General features: G+C 37.3%; 1 protein-coding gene across 3 annotated transcripts in view; it reads right to left on the minus strand.

Moving 5' to 3' along the window:
- R3HDM1 (R3H domain containing 1) overlaps positions 1 to 20,347 on the minus strand; it is a 229,680-nt gene that overhangs the window by 59,580 nt on the left and 149,753 nt on the right. For all 3 annotated transcript variants that reach the window (XM_006834579.1, XM_006834580.1, XM_006834581.1), the window contains 2 exons: positions 14,803 to 15,090; positions 9,490 to 9,613 (listed from right to left, as the gene is read on the minus strand). In XM_006834579.1, the coding sequence (XP_006834642.1) occupies positions 9,490 to 9,613; positions 14,803 to 15,090 (412 nt within the window). The remainder of the gene's footprint in view (positions 1 to 9,489; positions 9,614 to 14,802; positions 15,091 to 20,347) is intronic.

Here is a 20,347-nt window from a genome sequence, read left to right on the forward strand (position 1 = left end):
CTTTTCAGGGACCAATGCTGAAGTAGAAGAGTATTACAGTAAATTGCTCAGATAAGTTGAACACTAAACTTCTGGCCTCCTTACATTTTCGGAAAATTTTGGTTATTATGAAGACTTTTACTGTCTTTTAAATATATCCTAATTTCTAATAGACCTAATTTAATTTTAATACAAACTTAATCAGATAAGTATTGTAAATATAGTCAATCAACCAGAAAGCATTTCATGTGAACTGAAGATTATTTGTGAATACTGTTGTTGTTAAAGTGCCATGGAGACAGTTTGGACTCATAGTTTCTGAGGAGCAGCTGGTGAGTTTGGACTGCCAACCTGTGGTTCACAATCCAATGCTGATCCTACAGAGCCACACAAGTAGTCCATTTATGAGTATAAGCACAGTTAAACAAAACTGGCATCCCGGTAAAAGATTGCTGAACAGTTAAGACCTAATGGTAACTATATGAACTGGGCCTAAATAAAGGCTTAAGTGCAAACAGTTTATAATATATGACCAGCCCATAATATCCTCTTCCTGGGGAAGGTTCTTGCTTACTTGTACAACATGGTTTGTGACCACTAGATTTCAAGGTTTCACTCCCTTGCTCTATTGAGACTAGATTCCACATGGATAGAACATGCTGGGGAAGAAGAAGCTCAAATGGTGATTGATGTATTTTGGGGTCCTTGGTCCCTCTGTTCTGTCTTTTCATGTCAATCTGCAATGTTCCTCTTGGTTTTTAGCTTTGTTTTAAAGGTTGTTTTTGCTCAAAATGTACACTCTGTTGCCATATTCCCAATGAGTCTCCAAAGATTTCGCTAGTAGAACTTCCATGAACTAACTGAAGTTATGCTTTCAGATTTCTCAGACGTCAGCTCTCTTTACCACAAAATCAGGTAGCTTTGCCAAGAAGCCAGTCTTCACTTGGTGGGACAATGCCCAGTGTTAACCTGAGTACAAAGGGGGACTGGTTCTGTTTCATGGCTGAAGTCTTGAGGTTTTGTGAAGCAATGGCTCCTTCCTAAACACTGAGGAGCTTTCCATTCATGATTACATCCGAGGCAGAAAAACCTACCAGGACTGCTTATGAACGATATTGTATAGGAAGCTTTCAGGTTGCCTAAGGAGCCTTGCAAAGCCTGTCACAACTGAAAGCATCAGTTAACATTAGATAGTCTGTATGACTAGTACTCCAGGAGGGCTGCTCTACTGGCATTGGGCAGTTTTTCCAGAATTTAGAATATACATGACTACTCAACCCAGTAATCACAACAAATACCTAGTATCTGTTAAAAACATATGATTTTGGCATGTAGCAGGTTCTTAAACTACTAGGAGATTATTCTTAAACTACTAGGAGATTATTGGGTTTTTTCAAATAAAGTAAGATAGTGAGTAGGATCTGTGTTGGCTAAAGCTACTACAGTTATATGCAAAGCTATAAATATTTAGCTAATATTTATAATACTTTATAGTGAGTGAAAGCACTGTTCATAATTAATTATGCTAATAATCGAGTAAAAGATAAAAACCTTAATATTGTCTAGCAAGACAACATAATCAACAGAATAATTTAGCATCAGCATAAAATAAGGGATCATGTAATTACAGACACACCGCATCTTATGTAACTTAACAGAATTGTCATCTTAAAGAGCAGGTGAAACTGCTCACAAATTCCTCTGAACCTTTGTTTAAAGACTGTTGAGCAGTGAGTGTTACATAAAGCGTGGCACTTATTAGAGAAGTGGCAACTGTGGTTCAGGTTCATTCCTTAATGATTCACTCAAAAGGAAGAGGGGAACACAGTTCTGATAGTTTCAAAAGTATAGTCTGAAGACTGCCAAGAATGAGAAAAAAATCCAATGATCTGGAAAAGAGGGAGAAGGTTCAGGGTTAAGAAGGATAAAGTAGATTCCTGGAGAATGAAAATACCATTAGGTTTTAAAAATGGTGCAAGAATACTTCCAGTATCGTAACACTCAATATTTCACCAACAGAGCTATCACCTCCCCTGTTCTTTTTTCATGAAAAAGTATGTCTGTTATATGAGAAAATTAAAGGAAAAAAAAAAAAAAATCCTTCCTGTAATTTATGTGGATTTAATCTGGAAGTTAGAGGAAAACAAGGTTATCTATTATAGACATTACATCAATAATGTGGGAAACCATAGGATTTTGTTGTTGTTGTTGTTATGTGGTATCAAGTTGGTTTCAACTCATAGTGACCTTGTATAGGGTTTCTGAGGCGTGGCTGGCGAGCTTGAACCTCAGACGTTGTGGTTCAAACCAACTCTGTGGTCCAGTGCGCTAACCTACATCATTATATCAGGACTCCAAACAATAGGATTGTTGTTGTTTAATGCCATTGAGTCGGTTCCGATCCACTGTGACCCTGGTATAGGAGTCCTGGTGTGGCAATGAGGGTTAATACACTGGACTGCAAAGTTGGTTGAGCCACAAGGTCAGCATCTCAAGCTCACCAGTCGCTTCTCGGAAACCCTATACAGGATCGCTATGGGTTAGAACTGATTCGACAGCACACCACAACATAGGTTTTTAAGGAGCGGCTGGTGAGCTTGAACTGCCACTGCACCACTGGAGTTCAAAAAACAAAACAAAACAATAGGATAGACACCCATATTCTCAATATAGGTGCTGTTTTACATGGTCATCTACTTTGTTAAAAGGTTGCATTGTTGTAATATTATCCCATTTCTCCCAGCACGTTCCAAGGGAAGAAAGCACAATCAATTTTGCAAGCTGAGAAAACTAGGACAATATAAATCGATGGCTCAGGCACTTCCCTGGAGGGCTACGAAGAAAATTCTATTTTTAACTCAGTTTCACTTTAACAGAGCACAAAGGAAATTCAGTGTTCAGCAGAAAGTATTGCACGGGCTATTAATAGGCTAGTTTTACTTCATGAAAGTGACAAACAAGCAAGCATCTGTATCAAAGGAAAGAAATTTAAATAAATGAAAGCATTATATGTAATCAGAAAAATAATCTAAAATATTAAAGAACTGTTTACACCAATATTATTATTTTTTTCAAGACTGAACTTGGAACAGCGAAAGGTCTGTAAAGGGTACTGTTTTTGTTTTTTCCTTTTAAAGAGCCATTTTGAGAACTCTAAATTTATTTCCAACTAGATACCTGTAAAACAATTTAGGAGAAGTATTCCCAAATCAAAATTTCAAGCTTACTGCCCTGGCCTGTCTTACATTTTGGGTGCTAGTTTAATGGGCAGGAAAATTCAAGGCTAGCCCCTTTTAATGGAAGACGACAGTGTACATATCACATCTCCATTAACCTCTCTCTATCCCCTCCTGCTCTCCTATTCCTTTGCCCAAATTAAATATCACACATAGAGCAATCCTAATTTTAAAAGAGCCACACACAGATTACAGCTCCTAGCTATTTAAATGACTACCTGATGGAAGTCTATGAGTTAAGTGCTTACTTACCAGATACTTTTGGCTCCAGATTTCAGTTGCCAGCAGATTAACAGAGCAGGGCACAGGGGATGGGTGGATTTGTAGGTATTACATACTGTCCGGATCTGTGCTGCTCAGACAATTTACTAGGAAATGCTCACAGAATCAGTATAAAAACATGGGTAGCCAGAGCCACCACCTAGTTTAGTAATCCAAGAACAAAATTTCTATCACTTGGGTCAAAAATTGCCTGTGAAGAAAATTTCTCATTCTGTGTCCTTTTGATGTAGTTAAATCCCTCCCCTCTCCTGTTTCCCCAAATAGAGCCATTTCTTAATTTCTTGCCTTTACACTCTGATTCGTCTAATTGTTAGAATTTTACAGATGACTTATCCTAAAATGTTCCTCCTATGGAGTAGCTTGCCAGTACTCTATTATAATCTGCTAACAAAACTTAATTTATAACTGTAGGTTACATTTATTAGCAAAGCTAAAACTGAAGACATAACTTATACCTATTTTAAAAATGTATCTATTGGTAACATAAATAAAATTATGTTTAATTTCACAGAGTAATTTTGACCTTACAAAGGCATACAGTACTGCGAATGGTAACAACAACAACAAAAACTTGAGTCACACCAGTGAAGTCTCTGGGTGGTATACAGTTTGTGGTTGGCTACTAACCCAAAGTTGGCAGTTTGAACCCGTGCAGTATAGTGCTGCCAAAGAATGGTCTTGCGATCTGCTAACAAAGATTTTATACAAGAAAATCTTATGAAGCTCAGTTTTATTCTGTAACACAGAGGGTTACCATGAGTTGTAATCAACTCACTGACAATGAATTATTTTTTTGTTTTTCTTTTTTGAGGAACCAAAGTAGTTTTAGGTATGGTTAGGTTCATTTGACGGCTCGTTTTAAAGCTACGCAGCAAGAAGAAAAGAGATAAATTTAACTTTTGCTAATGAGTTTGGCATGCTTAAGATATCAAACATTTAGATATTAAACAAACTGATCTGATTTGGAAAAAAAATTCGAGCAATAGCTTTCACAAAATTTTTAAAAGGCAAATTAGATTAAGCCAAAGGTGACATTTAAATTCAAATACCTATTTCTGTGCTATGATGCATTATTAAAAGGCATTACAATTAATGGAAAATATCAGCAAATGTTAATACCTTAATACAGCTCTTAAAAAAAAAAAAAAAAAAAATAAGGGCAGTGGAACCCTGAATAAAAAAGAAGCCAGGAAGCAGCTGAAAAAGAGACCGGTTCACTGTGAGAAATGGAAACCTCTCAGACAGTGCTACGGCCCCGAATCCAACAGCTCAGGAACAAGGCAAATTAGTGCCAAGTATTTAAACATATATGGTGAAGCTGCAAACTTTGCAAAAGAGTTATAAGAATGAAAGCAGCTACATAGAAAACAGCCAAGGCTTCACAAACCCACAATTTTTTCTATAATTACTACCTGCAGGAAAAGTTTCTTTATAGTTCATTCTCTTTATATATAACATACTTTATTGTATTCAAGTTGCAAATTTTATGAATCATTTCTGTTACTGCAACTAGGAAGTAACTAGATACTCTGAAACAGTAGCATGCATGACTCCAGCTGTCGATAATAAATTGCTAAGATATTGCAGACCAATTCTCTAGTAGTCTATCCCACCTCTGTGAATCTAAAAATGGCTCACATGAGATACACAAACAGAATCAAGGAATTCTGAAGCACAAAGAGGTTTCAAGAAACAATAATGGTAAAATCCCCCTACTTTTAAAGTGAGCACACTGAAACCGAAGGTGTTATTTTGATACATGCCAATGGCATTTGTTTCGGAGTCCTGGTGTGGTGCTGCAGGATAAGCACTCAACCACAAGGTCGATTTGAACTACAAGGTCGGCAGTTCAAACCCACCAGCCACTCCTCAGAAACTATGCAAGGTTGCTGAGTCAGAACCGACTTGATGGCATTTAACAACAACTACAAAGAGAAACCCAAGGGTTTTAAGTGATATGCCAAGCAGTAGTTAGAAACAGATGTGGGCTGTCAGGATTGTGATTCCTAATTTGGTTTTCGTTCCTGCTATATAAATGCAGTTTTGAAAACCCTTAGGTAAGCCAGAATTTCTTTTGTTTTCTTGTTATGGGTTCACTCAATCCTGTTTTGAATGACCATAATCAGTAGTTTCACATCTGTAACAAAACACTGTTATATTCTTTCTTCAGGAGTAATGTTAGTATCAATTTCAATCCAGTTCCCAAGACAGATATGGAAGTTTACTGTCCAGAAAAACTGGTACATGAACACATGTGGATGGAAGACAAAAACACTTTCTCCTTTAGATATTTTCCCAGTCTTCTCTCTACTTCACAAAGAAAAATGATAGGAAACTCAATTATTTCTACTACTTACATGCTACCTGGTCTAAGAAGAATGCTTGACTCAATTGGGATTGTTAATTTAGTATGAAATTTCCTTAAAATATAGTTAAATGTTTATACATTATTACTGGTGCCATAGTGAATTACGATTGCTCAGAACCCACCAATGCTTTCATTATTCTGTCCAGTAATTAATTTCACCCTATCATATAGGAAAAGAAAATAACAAGCTTCTTGATACTTTGCTAGGTGGCCAAGTGTATGACAGGAAACAAAAACATATGACATGTGACAAATTGATTCTCATTTTAATGCAACTGAGATGGTGGAATGTAGAAAAATAAAAAATCCAAAAGAACCCAGAAAGTATGACAATTACATTCACAAATGTAAATTACCGAGGTGGAAACATACACTATTGTAAAAACAAACAAAAACAAAAGAACAGACACATTACATTACGTTGTTCATTTTCCAGTACATTTTACTTTTCTATTAGGACACACAAACCTAAATAAATGCTGTTTTGTTAGCTGTTGCCTATCTATAAAAGTCTTTTGATTTTAGATTCACAGTGAGCATCTGTAGGGTTTCAGAGGAGCAGCTGGTGGGTTTGAACCACTGACCTTGCAGTTAGCAATCCAGTACTTAGTGTACTGCAGCACACCAAGAATCCTTAAGTCTTTATATGACAACTTTCCCTTCACAGCACAGTTTAAGGAATGTTTATTAAAGCAAGAATTCCATAATGCAGATTATTTTTCCTTGCTCAGTTATCACTTCTATCATCTAAAACAGAAGTGACATTCTGTGCTCTGTCACAGTAAAGAATTACAAAATTTAAGAAAGGAATTCTTTAAATTTTTGTAGTCCGCTAAAAATTATTTGTCCAAGGGTCTATAAAACATTAATTTGTTTTTATATTTTACTATTTCTTTTTGTAATTTTGTTTGTGTGTTTGTTTTTAAATGAATAACTAGTCTATGACTAGCATTATTGGGTAGACCTGGCATTTGCTCAATATATAAGGTTTAAAGTTTCCTTTCCCCCTTTTTAATTTATTTTATATTTAGCAATGTTTTTTCCCCACAATATTTAAACTTTTTTTTTTTTTTTTTTGGATGTTTAGGTGTTTTTCTTCAGTGAAGCATGAGTTTCTTTTTGTGGTTTCTGATCATTTTACAGATAACTTTTTAATTTAAGAGTCTATATTACTAATTCCCAGGTGGGTCACTGTGGGCTAATGCGTCAGACTGCAAAGTTGTTTGAACTGCAAGGTCAGTGCTTCAAGCTCACCAGCTGCTCCTTGGAAACCCTATGGAATTGACTCAATGGCACTTAACAACAACATATTACTAATTCCAAAGGTACAATCACCAGCACAATCGTTGGCAGTGAAACTTTCTCTACACTTACTAGCATAACAATTTTTTCCTCCTTTCAGAAAAGGATATGTTCAGAATTTATTTCTTTTATTTTTTTAATTGAATGAATTTAGATCAAATTAGTTTAAGCCACAAATTAAGAGTATAATACAGAAAACAGCTCAAAGGGAAACCTCTAGTTATAAAGTGTTAAGAATGTGTCAATGTCAAAAATTACCCAAAGACATGATTTTCTTTTCTGAGCGCCCCACTATCCAGAATCTATCTTTCTTATTGTTTCCTTAGGTCTCATCATAACTAGCGCTGGAGAAAACACCACAATTAAAACCTTATTGACGACACACACATGCTGATGACACACAGATATCTGGCCATGGTGAGTGATAAACATTCAGTTTTGGAAAAGAACTAGTAAGATCCTACAAATACTGCACAAAGAATCGTTGCCTCATTAATATGGTATACTAATGCACTAAATTGGAGTCCTGGTGTGGCGCTGTGGGTTAATGCGCCAGACGGCAAAGCTGTTTGAACTGCAAGGTTGGCAGTTCAGGCTCACCAGCTGCTCCTCGGAAACCCTATACAGGGTCGCTTTGGGTCAGTACTGAGTCGATGCACTAAATTAACTAGTTAAACAAGGTATTTGAATAAGTAGAGAGAAGGTAAATTTCTTTTTATTATTATCATGCTCACCAGACAGAACTTACATTATAATTTTAGAAAAAGGGAAAAAAAAACAACAAGACAAAAATCAATGAGTTAAAGTCAAGAATAAAGGCAATATGAAAAGACATTCACTTGAGGCCCATACACACTCAGGAAACCATTTCTACATTAGAATGAACCAACCATGTGCTCAACGCTAGAAGTAATAGTAATTCATGACCAAAATCTTGGTTCCCATACGTAAAGAAGAACTTATGACATCTTTCCAAGTTAGAAAACATCCTAGTTTATACTGCTTGAAGAGGAATATATTGCTAGACTTCAAGTAAACTGGAAACTAAAGAGAGTCACATTTGAGATGAGGACAAACTCTAACTCGGCTACAACGATCAATATTTGCATGCAGCATCCTTTGGAAGAACATTTATCACACATATAATACAGGATCAGCAACATTTGAAAAAGAAGAGACCTACATACTAAGTATAAAACAACTCCCAGGAGTAACAGACTAGGGTACCAGAAGCTTCTGTGCAAAGGTGCTAAGTAAGACTCACACATGGTATAGGAAACTGGTAAGTCATAACGATTAATGAAAATTCTGCATGAACAAAGAAGAAAGAACTGTTTATCAGATTGCCCAATGCAAAGGTGTTTTCCTCTCGCACTTGTGCAACCCTAAGAGTTCCACACAATATCCAGAGCAGTGAACTGCCTCAGTGGAGTGGAGGGTTATGTTCCATGGTGAGTCATACTAACATGCTCTGAGAGCCACCAGGATTGACAAGCAGCTTTAGAAGTTCCACAGAAAGTAATAATAATAAAAAAAATCTACTATGATTCTCAGGGTTACGAAAGGCTGTACAAATACTACATTAAAAATTGAGGACACACTAAGGTTGGAAGCATTCTGAGTTCAATAAAATTATTAAGAGAGTTTTATACTGAGATCATGGCTATTTATACTAAATCCTGAGGGAAATTTGAAAAGGGGCAAAAGGAAAAGAATGCTAAGTTTCAATCTATTGAAATGCTTAGTATTAGATTATATTTGGCTTAAAAATCACTGTCACTATACAACCAACAAAATGGGAAAGAAAACACAGAAAAGATGTGTTAAAGCATCATTCCGTTTAAAGGCATTCTACTCTGATTAAGATACCATAGATCATCACTACGTGAGTGCTCTTGATCAAAGGTGATTTGGGTCCTTGCTCTGGTTAGCCATTCAGAAGAATTCTTGCCTATGGACCCCTCTTGTCTGCTGTTTTCATGGCTCCATTTTCTGGCAGCAAAGACGGTTTCTATTATAATGGTAGTGAAGTTTCCACTACAACTGAAGCTGCTCATGACGCTACTGTTTGGCCCAGTAGAATTTTTTCATTTGGCTCCCCACCTTTCAGCATATAAACCTGGGAGTGTGATGTTTTCTAGAGGATGCTAAGGTTTACCCACTCTTTTAATCTCATTGGTTGAGATAGCACATGTAGGTATATATCTGACATCCTTGTCAAGACTGAGCTTGGTAGTATCTTACCAGTAAAAGTGAAATAAAGAGGATAAGAACAGTAGTAGACACAGATGAAGAATTCCTGACGTAAGAAGCACAACTCACCTGTCTGTTGTGCAGGCTGTGGCAGTGGTTGGTTTAGATGTGAATTGTAGTGGACAGAAGGAACTGGACGATACTGAGGCTGACTGGAGTGGTAGTGGCCAGGAGCACAGTAACAGGATGGCATCTATGGGAAAAAATCAATTTTATTGCAACAGAAAAAAATGTTTTTCTGTGAGGAACATGAGCGTATAATGAGTAATAAATCTTGCCAGTACTAACCATCTGAAAACAGATTTCCTTAGCTTTAAATTTAATTTTTTTAAGTTAAGATAATACTTCAAACATATGTTGTTGTTGGTTTCGACTAATAGTGATCCTATGTACATCACAATGAAACACTCCTTGATCTTGCACCATCCTCAGAATTGTTGCTATACTTGAGCCCAGTGCTGCTGCCACTGTCATTCCATCTCGAGGGTCTTTCTCTTTTTCGCTGATCCTCCACTTTACCAAGCACGAAGTCCTTCTTGAGGGACTGCTCCCTCCTGATAACATGTCCAAAGCACATGAGATGAAGACACCCACTCATTAGCCCATTAATCAGATTCAGTAGTTTAACATTTTTACCATACTGGTTTCAGATTTTTTCTCTCTCTTAAGAAAACACACACTCCTGAGAAAGCTAAAGGGGCATCCCATCAACTCTTTGTAATACCTAACACAGAAAAACCATAATCTATAGGTGCTTTAAAAAATTTACTATACAACTATTATCCATACACACAGTATTGTTGAGTATTTAAAAAATTGACATGTTTTGCTACTTTGAATAACATTGTGTAATTTATTGTCTTCAATTAGCATTTTTGAGACTTTAAAAAATTGACATATGAAATACTAGCTCATTCAATTCAAATGCTGAACAGCATTCTATTGTATAAACTAACAAAGCTTATCCATTCACACGTATTGGTTGGTTAATAGGTTAGTGGTTCCTTCTTCAACTGTTCTCCTATTTCCAATGCAAATTAAAACACTAGCAAGACTAATCCCAGTATGATTCTGCAGAATAAACACTGGACTGCTAACCATAAGGCTGGTGGTTGAAACCCACCAACGGTTCCTTGGAAGTCCTATACAGGGTCAATATAAGTTGGAACTGACAGTACCGTACAGCAACCAGACCAGTGCCATTCAATTTTCCTCCCAAAGCGATTTGTATCACCTGTAAACTTGTCTTAAACTGATCTGACCTAGTATGGGGTGAAAATGAGCAATTAACCCTAATAGTTAACGTTAAGAAGCACATAGATTCCCTCGGGTTCTGCTTTTCTGATTGGGTTACTGATAAAAAAAGAAGAGAAATTGGTGGAAAGTTTAGAACTGCTTATCTCATCTGGAAACCAGAATTTCTAGACCAATAATAAGCCAGGAATCTCCCAAGTTAATAGAATCATTAATTCATTTATTAGTTACATGCAAGTTTTTCTGTCTTTAGAACATTAGGACATAAACAATACGTATGGAATCCCTTCATGTTTCCTGGAGGTAAAAGCAAATGATATGGCAATCTTACTCATTATTGTACTTTTTACGGTCTGTGAATGTGTATAAATAATAAGAGGCAGCTTCAGAAACTTGGTGGAAAGTGAAATTTTTCCATGAACTATTTTTTTTTTTTTTTAAGTTTTTTATTGTGAATTGAGTGATAGTTTACATGGGGGAATATAAGTTTCACATTCGTCGTCTCATTGCAATGATTACAATCTCCTCTGTGCGTCATCAATCAACAGTATTGCTTCTATTCCATGTTTGTTTGTTTGTTTTTTGGTGGGGGGAGGAGGGATGATTATACACAAAAACACTCAGGAATATATAATAATTTAAACAACCAAAGGACACATTCTGCAAGCCTGCCTCCTGGCCACCAGCACACAGCCTTTCTCTTTCCATGAGTCTGGAGTCCTCATCTCTGCCTCCATCTCTGGTGACGCTGCTTCTCTGGATAGGGCCCACATTCCACTTGTGCTCTTCTCCCTTGATGGTCCTAGGGTCCTCTTTTCCTGGACTGTAAGATTAACTACTCCCCATTTTTGTTATGAAACTTCTACCTTTACAGTTGTGACAGTCACAATTAGTCATGGTAACAATTACTAATGAATCATAAGAATCTTATCCCCATCTCCTTTGTCCAGACTCATCTAGACAAGATGAAAATTATTTAGTTGGGGGTGTCTGCCTTCCCCTGCACTTGGGTTTACTTTTATAAACTGATTCATTAACACTGAACTCAAGGCCAACAGCACTTTAACTAATACTTAAAGGATGCTAACATATGTCTTAAAGCACATCAAAGGCTTCCTATGACTAGGAACACTAGACAGCACTTCAACATTACATCTGAAGACTATTTCAGACAGCAAGACGAGTAACAAAAAGTACAAAAATGTGAAAATGCAGAACTAAACAGACCATAAAAAAAGACACTTATTCACAGTATGAGAGCGGAATCAAGCAGGCAGCGTGACCTGGGAATAAGCTGGGCAAGTCAAACGCCCTTTCCACACTCTGCACATAACTGTAAATGACTGTGAAAGTGCATGAGTTCTGAATCTGGAGTTACAGATAAATTTCACTGTGCAGGTAAATTCCCAAATATAGCATTGTGAAATAATGAGAATCAACTGCATATGACAACAATAGCACAAAGAAAAGGAAGAGGGTAAATGGAATTCTATCTTATGTTGTTAAGTACTGTCAAGTCAGTTCTGACCCATAGCGACCTGTATAGGGTTTCCAAGAAGCAACTGGTGGGGTTGAATAGCTGACCTTGCGGTCCAGCACACTATCCTGCAGTGCCACACCAGGAATTATATCTTATGGTACTTTTTATATTTTATCTGCAGTAACAGTACGTTAAACCAGAAAAACCCCACTGCCATTAGTGAAGGTTTACATTTTACTTCATTACATGGTTGCAATCTCTTCTACATACCAACAATTAGCATTTACCTCTAATCACTTTAACTATTGTATTCCTTTCCTGTGTCTCCCACTACCTTCATCTTTCCACTGCTAACCTCCCTCTTGTTGTATATTGCCTGGCTTGTCACCCATGTTAACACGTGGCAAACATCTTTATGGAAGCAGACTGTTATATTTTTCTCCCATGGCAGCTGGTGAGTTCAAATTGCAAACCTCCAGGTTAGGGTCGAATGCTTTAATGATAAGCTAAAGATACACATATAACTGTCCTTAGAGAAACCTCCCTTACACACAAATTCAAAGGGATATAAATGAAGAAACAATAGAGGAAATAAGGTGGAACATAAAGATGGAACATACCTCAATCTAACCAAGTCAATAATTCCATTAAGTGTATAGATACGGCTTACACATTCAAGTCAGGCAAACTTCACCTACATGAGGTATCTTCCAAAAAGTTCATCGAAAATGTGTATTGTGAAAAACTACACGTGGATTTCACTTTTTTTTGTACCATCCAAAATAAACTCATACTAATTTGTTTAACATATTAGAACAGGACTAGTTTGAGGCATCAGTTTGAAATGTCCCTATCAGAGCAACAATGAATTCTGGTAAAACTGAAACAAGAACAAACATCAAATTTATGGTGCAGTTTGGGTGGAAGAAGAGCGACATCACTGATACTTTAGGAAAATTTTACGGGGATAGTGCCCCAAAGAAATCAGCAGTTACCAAATGGATGACTTGTCTTAACAAGGGAAGAGATGATATTGAAGATGAAACCTGCAACAGGAGGCCATCCACGTCATTTTGTGAGGAAACAATCTTGCTCATTCCCTCACAGAACCAGCAGCAGAAACAGCTAACACGACAGACATCTCAATTAGTTTAGTTTGCACAATTCTGACTGAAAAAATTAAAAGCTGTGCAAATGCTTGATGGGTACCCAAACTGTTGTGCCCAGATCAGCAAAGGTCAAGGCGATAATTTTGAGGGATGCTCCTTTTGCTTTCCTAGTGTGGCACTGTAGGATAAGCTATGCATAAGACTGTTAACTACAAGGTTGGCAGTTCAAACCCACCAGTCCTTGGAACCCTATCCAGCATCGCTATCCAGGGAAATGACTCAACAGTACTTACCAACAACAAGGCATTTTGCTTGTATACTTTCTGGAGGGCCAAAGAACGATGTTGCCATTGTTATGTGCCATGGAGTCGGTTCCAACTCATAGCGACCCTATACAGGGTTTCCGAGGCCGTAAATCTTTATGGGAGCAGAAAACCTCATCTTTCTCCTGTGGAACAGCTGGTAGGTTTGAACTGCTGACCCTGCGGTTCGCAGCCCAATTCGTAACCACTACGCTACCGGAGCTAGCATCTGTTTATTGTGGGAGTGTATTGAGAAAGTTAGTCTGAGTTTGAGTAGAAAATTGCCCAAGAAAGCATCACCAGAGCCGTCTTCTACCACCACAATGCTCCCGGCTCAGTCCTCTCCTCAAACAAGGTCGGTTTTGTGAGAGTTCTGGTAGGAAATCATTAAGCACCCACCTTATAGTCCTGATTTGGTTCTTTCCGTTCGTTTGCTAATCTTTAAAAAAATCTTTAAAGGGCACCAACTTTCTTCAGTGAGTAAGGTAAAAATGACTGCACTGGCATGGTTAAATTTCCAGAACCTTCAGTTCTTTAGGGATGGATTAAACGGCCAGATTAAAATAAGTCATGGTGTGGCGCTGTAGGATCAGCAATGGACTGTGCACCGAAGGTCGGCAGTCCAAACCCACCAGCTGCCCCACGGAAACCCTATATAGGATCGCTATGAGCTAGAATTAACTTGATGGCACTTAATGACCATCACTTACAAAAAGGTGTCTTGACCTGGATGGAGTTTTATGTTGAGAACTAAAGTCTAAATTTTCTATTTTTATTTTTATGTTTTAATTCCCTTTTTTTAAAAACATGTTTTTGAGTGTGGTGTTTCTGAGGCTATAAATCATTATGGGAGTGGAAAGTTTCATCTTTCTACCACAGAGCAACTGGTGGGTTTGAACCACCAACACCCAACCCACAGTGCCAGCAGGGCTCCTTCCCTTAAGCATTAATTTCCTAAAAACACAAAGGGGTTTCAAAAAGTTCTAGGGAAAATGGAATAAACAGATAACGAAAGATTCCCACAAATTTTCTGAAGCCCCACTGTATGTGGAAGTTGTACAACACATTTTAAATAAGTAATGGGTCAAAAATAAAGTCACGAAAAAGATAAGAAAATATTCTGAACTACAAATTCTAATACAAATTCTAAAATAAGCTTTCTGAAGTTAAAACTGACACTAAATAGAGGGTAGAGAGAGAGAGAGAGAGAGAGAGAGAATATGAAAATTGGACGTACCTGGGGTGAGGACTGTTGAAGACACCCCTGGTGCTGGAGAACAGGCTGGCTGACAGGATGACCAGAGGCTGAGAAGCTGGCCGTAGGGACTGCAGGCCCAGGGGGCAGGGGGGGAGGTGGTGGTGGCGGTGGAGGATGCTGGGGAGCTGCTGCAGCCACAATATAACCAGACTGCTGTGGGGGCTGGAGAACAACAGTGGACTGGAACATGGTGGCATGTGGGTCAGAACCATCAGCAGATGACTGGCGGGCAAGACTCATGTGGCTAAACTGAGAGCCTAGGTTGTCCTGTTTGAAATTAAAACAAAAAAGAAAGAAAATTGGAGTATTAACTTCTCTATGTAGGTCAAGCTTATCATAGCAAAATATTTACTGTATTTCCAAATGAACTGCAGTAATATAGAGTATGGAAATCTTCTATTATAACAGACATGCTTTTAATAAAAAAAGCTTCAAGAAAATAAGAACTCTATTGGAAGAAGGCTGGGATATTACAATGCTGTCATTATAAACAATTTTAAAAACACATTTAATGGAAATGTATAACATGCAGTAAAGAGTAAGGCATAATAACATTTCACATCAAAAAAACAAAGAGACATTTACTTAAGATTAAAGCAATTTTTTATAAACATGATGCCATTAGGATGTAGAAAAATTCACTCATCCCTGTCCCCTCTCAAAAATAATTTGGCCATAAATTCTTTTCTTCCCTGACATTTTCAGTCTGTTCCTGAGGTAAGATGATGTTAACATAAAATTAACCCAAATGAAAGTTTCCTAATGCACTTGTTATTTGGGTGCGTAGTCAATGGTGCCGAAACAATTTAAGGTTATGAATTATACACCATGTAAAGTGTTTCTCTGACTCAAAGCATAAGGATTTAAGGGGTCTTACAAGCACAGAAAAATCTCACTACAATGGCAATACAGGGTTGAAATGGAATTGCCCTCCTTCTACGGAGCCACCGATGGCAACAAGATACAAGGGAGTTTGAAAAAGTTGTGGAAAAACGGAATGAAAACATAGTGGAATTTTCCCATAAGCTTTTTAAAGGCCTCTTACATCACATTTGGCTAAGAGGACAATTTTGGGAAAAAATGACTTACAAAATTGTGGCAATTGAGTTGTCAAATCAAAATAGACTCTCTAATATTCCTATAGTCAGCTGGGTTTGCCAGGTAAATTAAAGTTATGGAGAAGACAAGAGATTGAAAAGGGGAACTAATTTAATGACTGACAATATGTGGTTTCACTTGTCCCAAATGGTTGCTCTGATACATTCTAGCACTACAAGTCTAATTCAATGAATGGTTTCAAAAGGAAAACTAGAGCTCCTAGTTGTAATTACAAAGGCCAAGGTTTAGAAAAGAAATACTGTAGTCACAGCTATACACCATTGTCAGAGTCACCATGGAAGACATTATTACTGTATTTCAATACTCTGCCACTTTTCAGGACACTCTGAAGTCTTTCTCTCTTCTGGACAGTGTTTTCAATCTCAGTGTTGGCAACCTCTCTCTTTTTTTTTTTTTTTCTTTTCAGATGGGAAGTGAATTTTGAAAATTATTCAGAGCCAAGTCTGGTGTATAAGGTTGTTCCAACTCAAAACAAAAAAACCCTGTTAGTGCAAAATGTTACTAAGAAGTGTCAAGAATGATTTTCCGATATAGCACGTAATGTGACTTAGAAAGGAAATTCAAAATGTGATAGCACCATACAGTGAATAACTGTATCACTGGGAAAAATATATAGGCTCTTAGAGAGACCCTTTTAAGGGAAAGAACTACATTTATTTAATACTTGGGTAGGAGTGATCTCACATGCCGATTAACTATGTAGATGGTCACACTGCCAGCAGGTGGGAGTGGTAGGTAAGTCTGAGACCTTCCTGAGCATGATAACTTTGTATTAGAAGAGGCACCATGACTTTAAAGTCATATTAGAAACTCATTAGAAATGCACTGAAGAGAAAGCCCTTTTACAGCTGTGAGCCCCAATTTACCCTAATAGCTGGTGCTGAGTTTATTGGACCATAGTAGTAGAAGAAAAGAGAGAGCAAAGACCCAGATAACCAACCATTCACATCCCAGGACTGCACAAAACCTGTCACATTGGTGAGAAAAGGAGCTAACACCTCTTAGGATTAGAACAGTCAGTCTGAAAATTATTTCAATACGAGAAAGTTAAAACATGTTAGGGCTCAAACAATCAAATTATCTTATGAAGCAGAGTAAATAAATTATCTCTAATATGGGCTATTCAGAGTTTATAAGTACATATGTATCCTGACTTTAAAAATGGAAAAAAAAAAAAGCACAAAGATCATATAACAATCTCATTCATGAACAGCCATCACACTTCGTTCACAGCAACAAACACCACGTAAGGTGAAAAGAGACAGTACCACGGAGTACTGCTGGGTGGGTGAAGCTGGCAGGAGCGGGGACAGGTAAGGGGCTGCCGAGTACTGGACAGGCTGTGACGAGGACTGCAGGGGCCGAACAGGCTAAAGAATAACAGGTTGGTAAACAATGTTAATGTCAGAATACAATGAGAAGAATTACATAAAATAGAACATTATGTCCTCTTGAGGGGGAGGGGAGGATAACAGCTTAAACTATATTTCTAATGTCATCTTTGAAATAATACATGAAATGGTAAAAACAATGCTAAATGAAGAAACTCTAGATAGTAAAACTCTTGAGAGCATAAATAATGCCAAAATTTATTATACAATTACAATGATCTTTGGGGACAAACATACTTCTTATCATACATTAATTAAAAGCATTTAATGAAAAACAACAAGAAGCATGAATCCTGGGTTAAGTCAGTAAAAGCAAAAAAAGCATTTATCTTTACTTCCTGTGAAGGGGCTTGTCTATTCAGCTATATAACACTAAATAGCAAAGAAAAACTTCATCTAATGCGCCAGACTGCAAAGCCGTTTGAACTGCAAGGTTGGTGGTTCAAGCTCACCAGCTGTTCCTCAGAAACCCTATACAGGGTTGCTATGGGTCGGAACAGACTCGACAGCACTTAACAGCAACATTACTACACAGTAAGGACTTACTAATTATCTTTGCCAATTCCTCTCTCCACATGATAAGGCATGACTAAATACTCTTTTGAGACCGAAGTTGCTAAATTTTTTAAGAAAAATGTAATGTGGGTACCATTAAGAATGACAACCTAAAAAATACTCTACACGTACATACAAACATGCACACAGGAGCATGTACCTTTTATACAGGAAGATTAAACATGTTCTCCTCGCACCTAAGCATGTGAAAGTACATGTCAGGAGCTGAGAAACTAGTTACTTGAAATCTTTGGCAGTGAAAAACTTCTGCATTCAGAAGACAAAAAACAAAACTTTTCTGTTTCCTGGGGTACCTCAGAAAACAGGTATCTTAAGAAATGAAAAAAGTTTAAATCATTTTTAAATCTTGGGGAATGTGGCTGGTTATCTGAATGTTATCACTGGCATCTGATTAATTTTCCAATCTTTCATTTTCACTGTAAATTATGATATACACATTGTCTCAAAGACTACCACACTAACCATGGCAATCAGGCTGAGGAAAAGGAAGTGGCCTTTAATCATGTAAGAAAGTAGTGGAGGAACTTACGCAATCTTGTCTTTTGGTTAAAATGTATATTCACGAATATCCTTCTGGATAGTATTTCTAAAGAGAATGCATTAAAATGCAAAATCAACTAATAAGATTGTTATGGCATACTTTAAATAAGGAGAAATTTTAATGGCAAAAAAAATGTATAAGGATGAGCTGAACTTTTATTAGAAAATTAACACGATGGCTTTTGAAGAATGAAAGGCTTGAATTAGTTTAGAATCTAGCCCTCCCCTCCCTCACAAAATTAGAATTTAAGTAAAACCACCAAAAGGGAAAGGCTGAAAAATAGGTAGAGTAGCCTTTGGGTCCTCAGAAACATCCAGTTAGAAATAAGCTAGATTCCCAATGGATGATAGAATTTACTGCACTAAATGAAGGACAATAACTTTAGGACTTTTACATATTGGCACCCATTACCCATAGCTATTGAGCTGAATTCTGACTCATAGCTACTCTCTAGGACAGAGAAGAACTACCCTATAGGATTTCCAAGGCTATTACCTCTAAGGAAGCACACTGAAGCATCTTTCTCCTATAGAGCAACGGGTACGTTCAAACCACTGAACTTCTGTTTAGCAGTCAGGCACTAAACCAATGTACCACCAGACTAGTTGTGTTATTTAGCAGACAACCATTAGGATCTAACTTTCTTCTAGACAATTTGACCTGTTAAGTAAATGTCAGGTGACTCTTTAGTCAGCTGGGGGAAAAAAAGAAGTGCACTATGAGCACCAATGGCAGGAATGAATGTCTCCCAAAGTGTCACATGGCAATGAGAATACTGGGGTAGAAGACTTACTAAACAAAGTGAAATTCTGACGCCATTTAAAACTGAGAAAGCCTTAGTACTTCCTTTTCCTATGACTGGCTTCAGAACAAAGTTCACCTAAAATAATTGGTTTCACATTGTTCATATTTTCAAGAACTGTAGCTCATTTGAAGGATGTGTAAATCATAGCAATGTATTTGTTTGGTTATTTGAACTTTCATGGAGGAATCATTTCAAAATGTGCACAACAGTTACTGAACATCATTTGTTCATTATTCTCTATTTCTACACCTGATGATACATTATCTGAAATGAAGGAAAATGAACAATGAAGTTTGATGCATAACCCAGGACCTTCTAACTACAGTTCATTAAGCTGCTTTTTCAGCCTAACTGTGATATGAGTGAAGGTTTACAGAGTAGATCATCAATTTTACATTCAACAAAATCTACACTTCGATTGCAATCTCCTCAGTAAAACTAACATCACGTATCCCACTACCTCCTTCCATGGAAGCCCTATACAGGGCTATGAGTTACAATCCACTCAATGGCACTTAACAACAATATGTACCTGAGTGTAGGTACCCAAATGGGGTTGAGAAGGGACTACGGGAGTATTTATATTCGGAGTCCTGGTGTGACACTACAGATTAATATGCTGGAACGCAAAGTCAGTTTGAATTGCAAGGTACTTGACAATGACCTTTATGTGTATGAATTCATTTACATGGTCTTAAGACGTAGAGTAAACTTCTATTTCTTTTTACTTAAAATAGACTGCCTTGACCAGAATTAAGAGCCTTCACTGCCAATGAGTGCTACAAGCATTTTCATGCCTTTCACAACATATGGCACCTTTTATCAAACTGTTTATAAGTTCTTCACCCCTGCAATACAAATGATAAAACTTGAACAAAAGACATGAAATTTCTTCAGCTCCAGTTTATCACCATTTCATAAGAAATTATTGTATATGTTTTTAAACTGGTAGAATATTTAGGATAAGTACTGGACTGCTAACAATAAGGTTAGCAGGTCAAACCTATTAGCTGCTCCTAGAAAAACCTAGACAGGGTCATATGAGCCAGAACCGACTCGCCGGCACTTTCTAAAACAACAACGAGGAAAAAA

The sequence above is a fragment of the Chrysochloris asiatica genome, unplaced genomic scaffold (genome assembly GCF_000296735.1).
Source record: "Chrysochloris asiatica unplaced genomic scaffold, ChrAsi1.0 scaffold00012, whole genome shotgun sequence".
NCBI lineage: Eukaryota > Metazoa > Chordata > Mammalia > Afrosoricida > Chrysochloridae > Chrysochloris > Chrysochloris asiatica.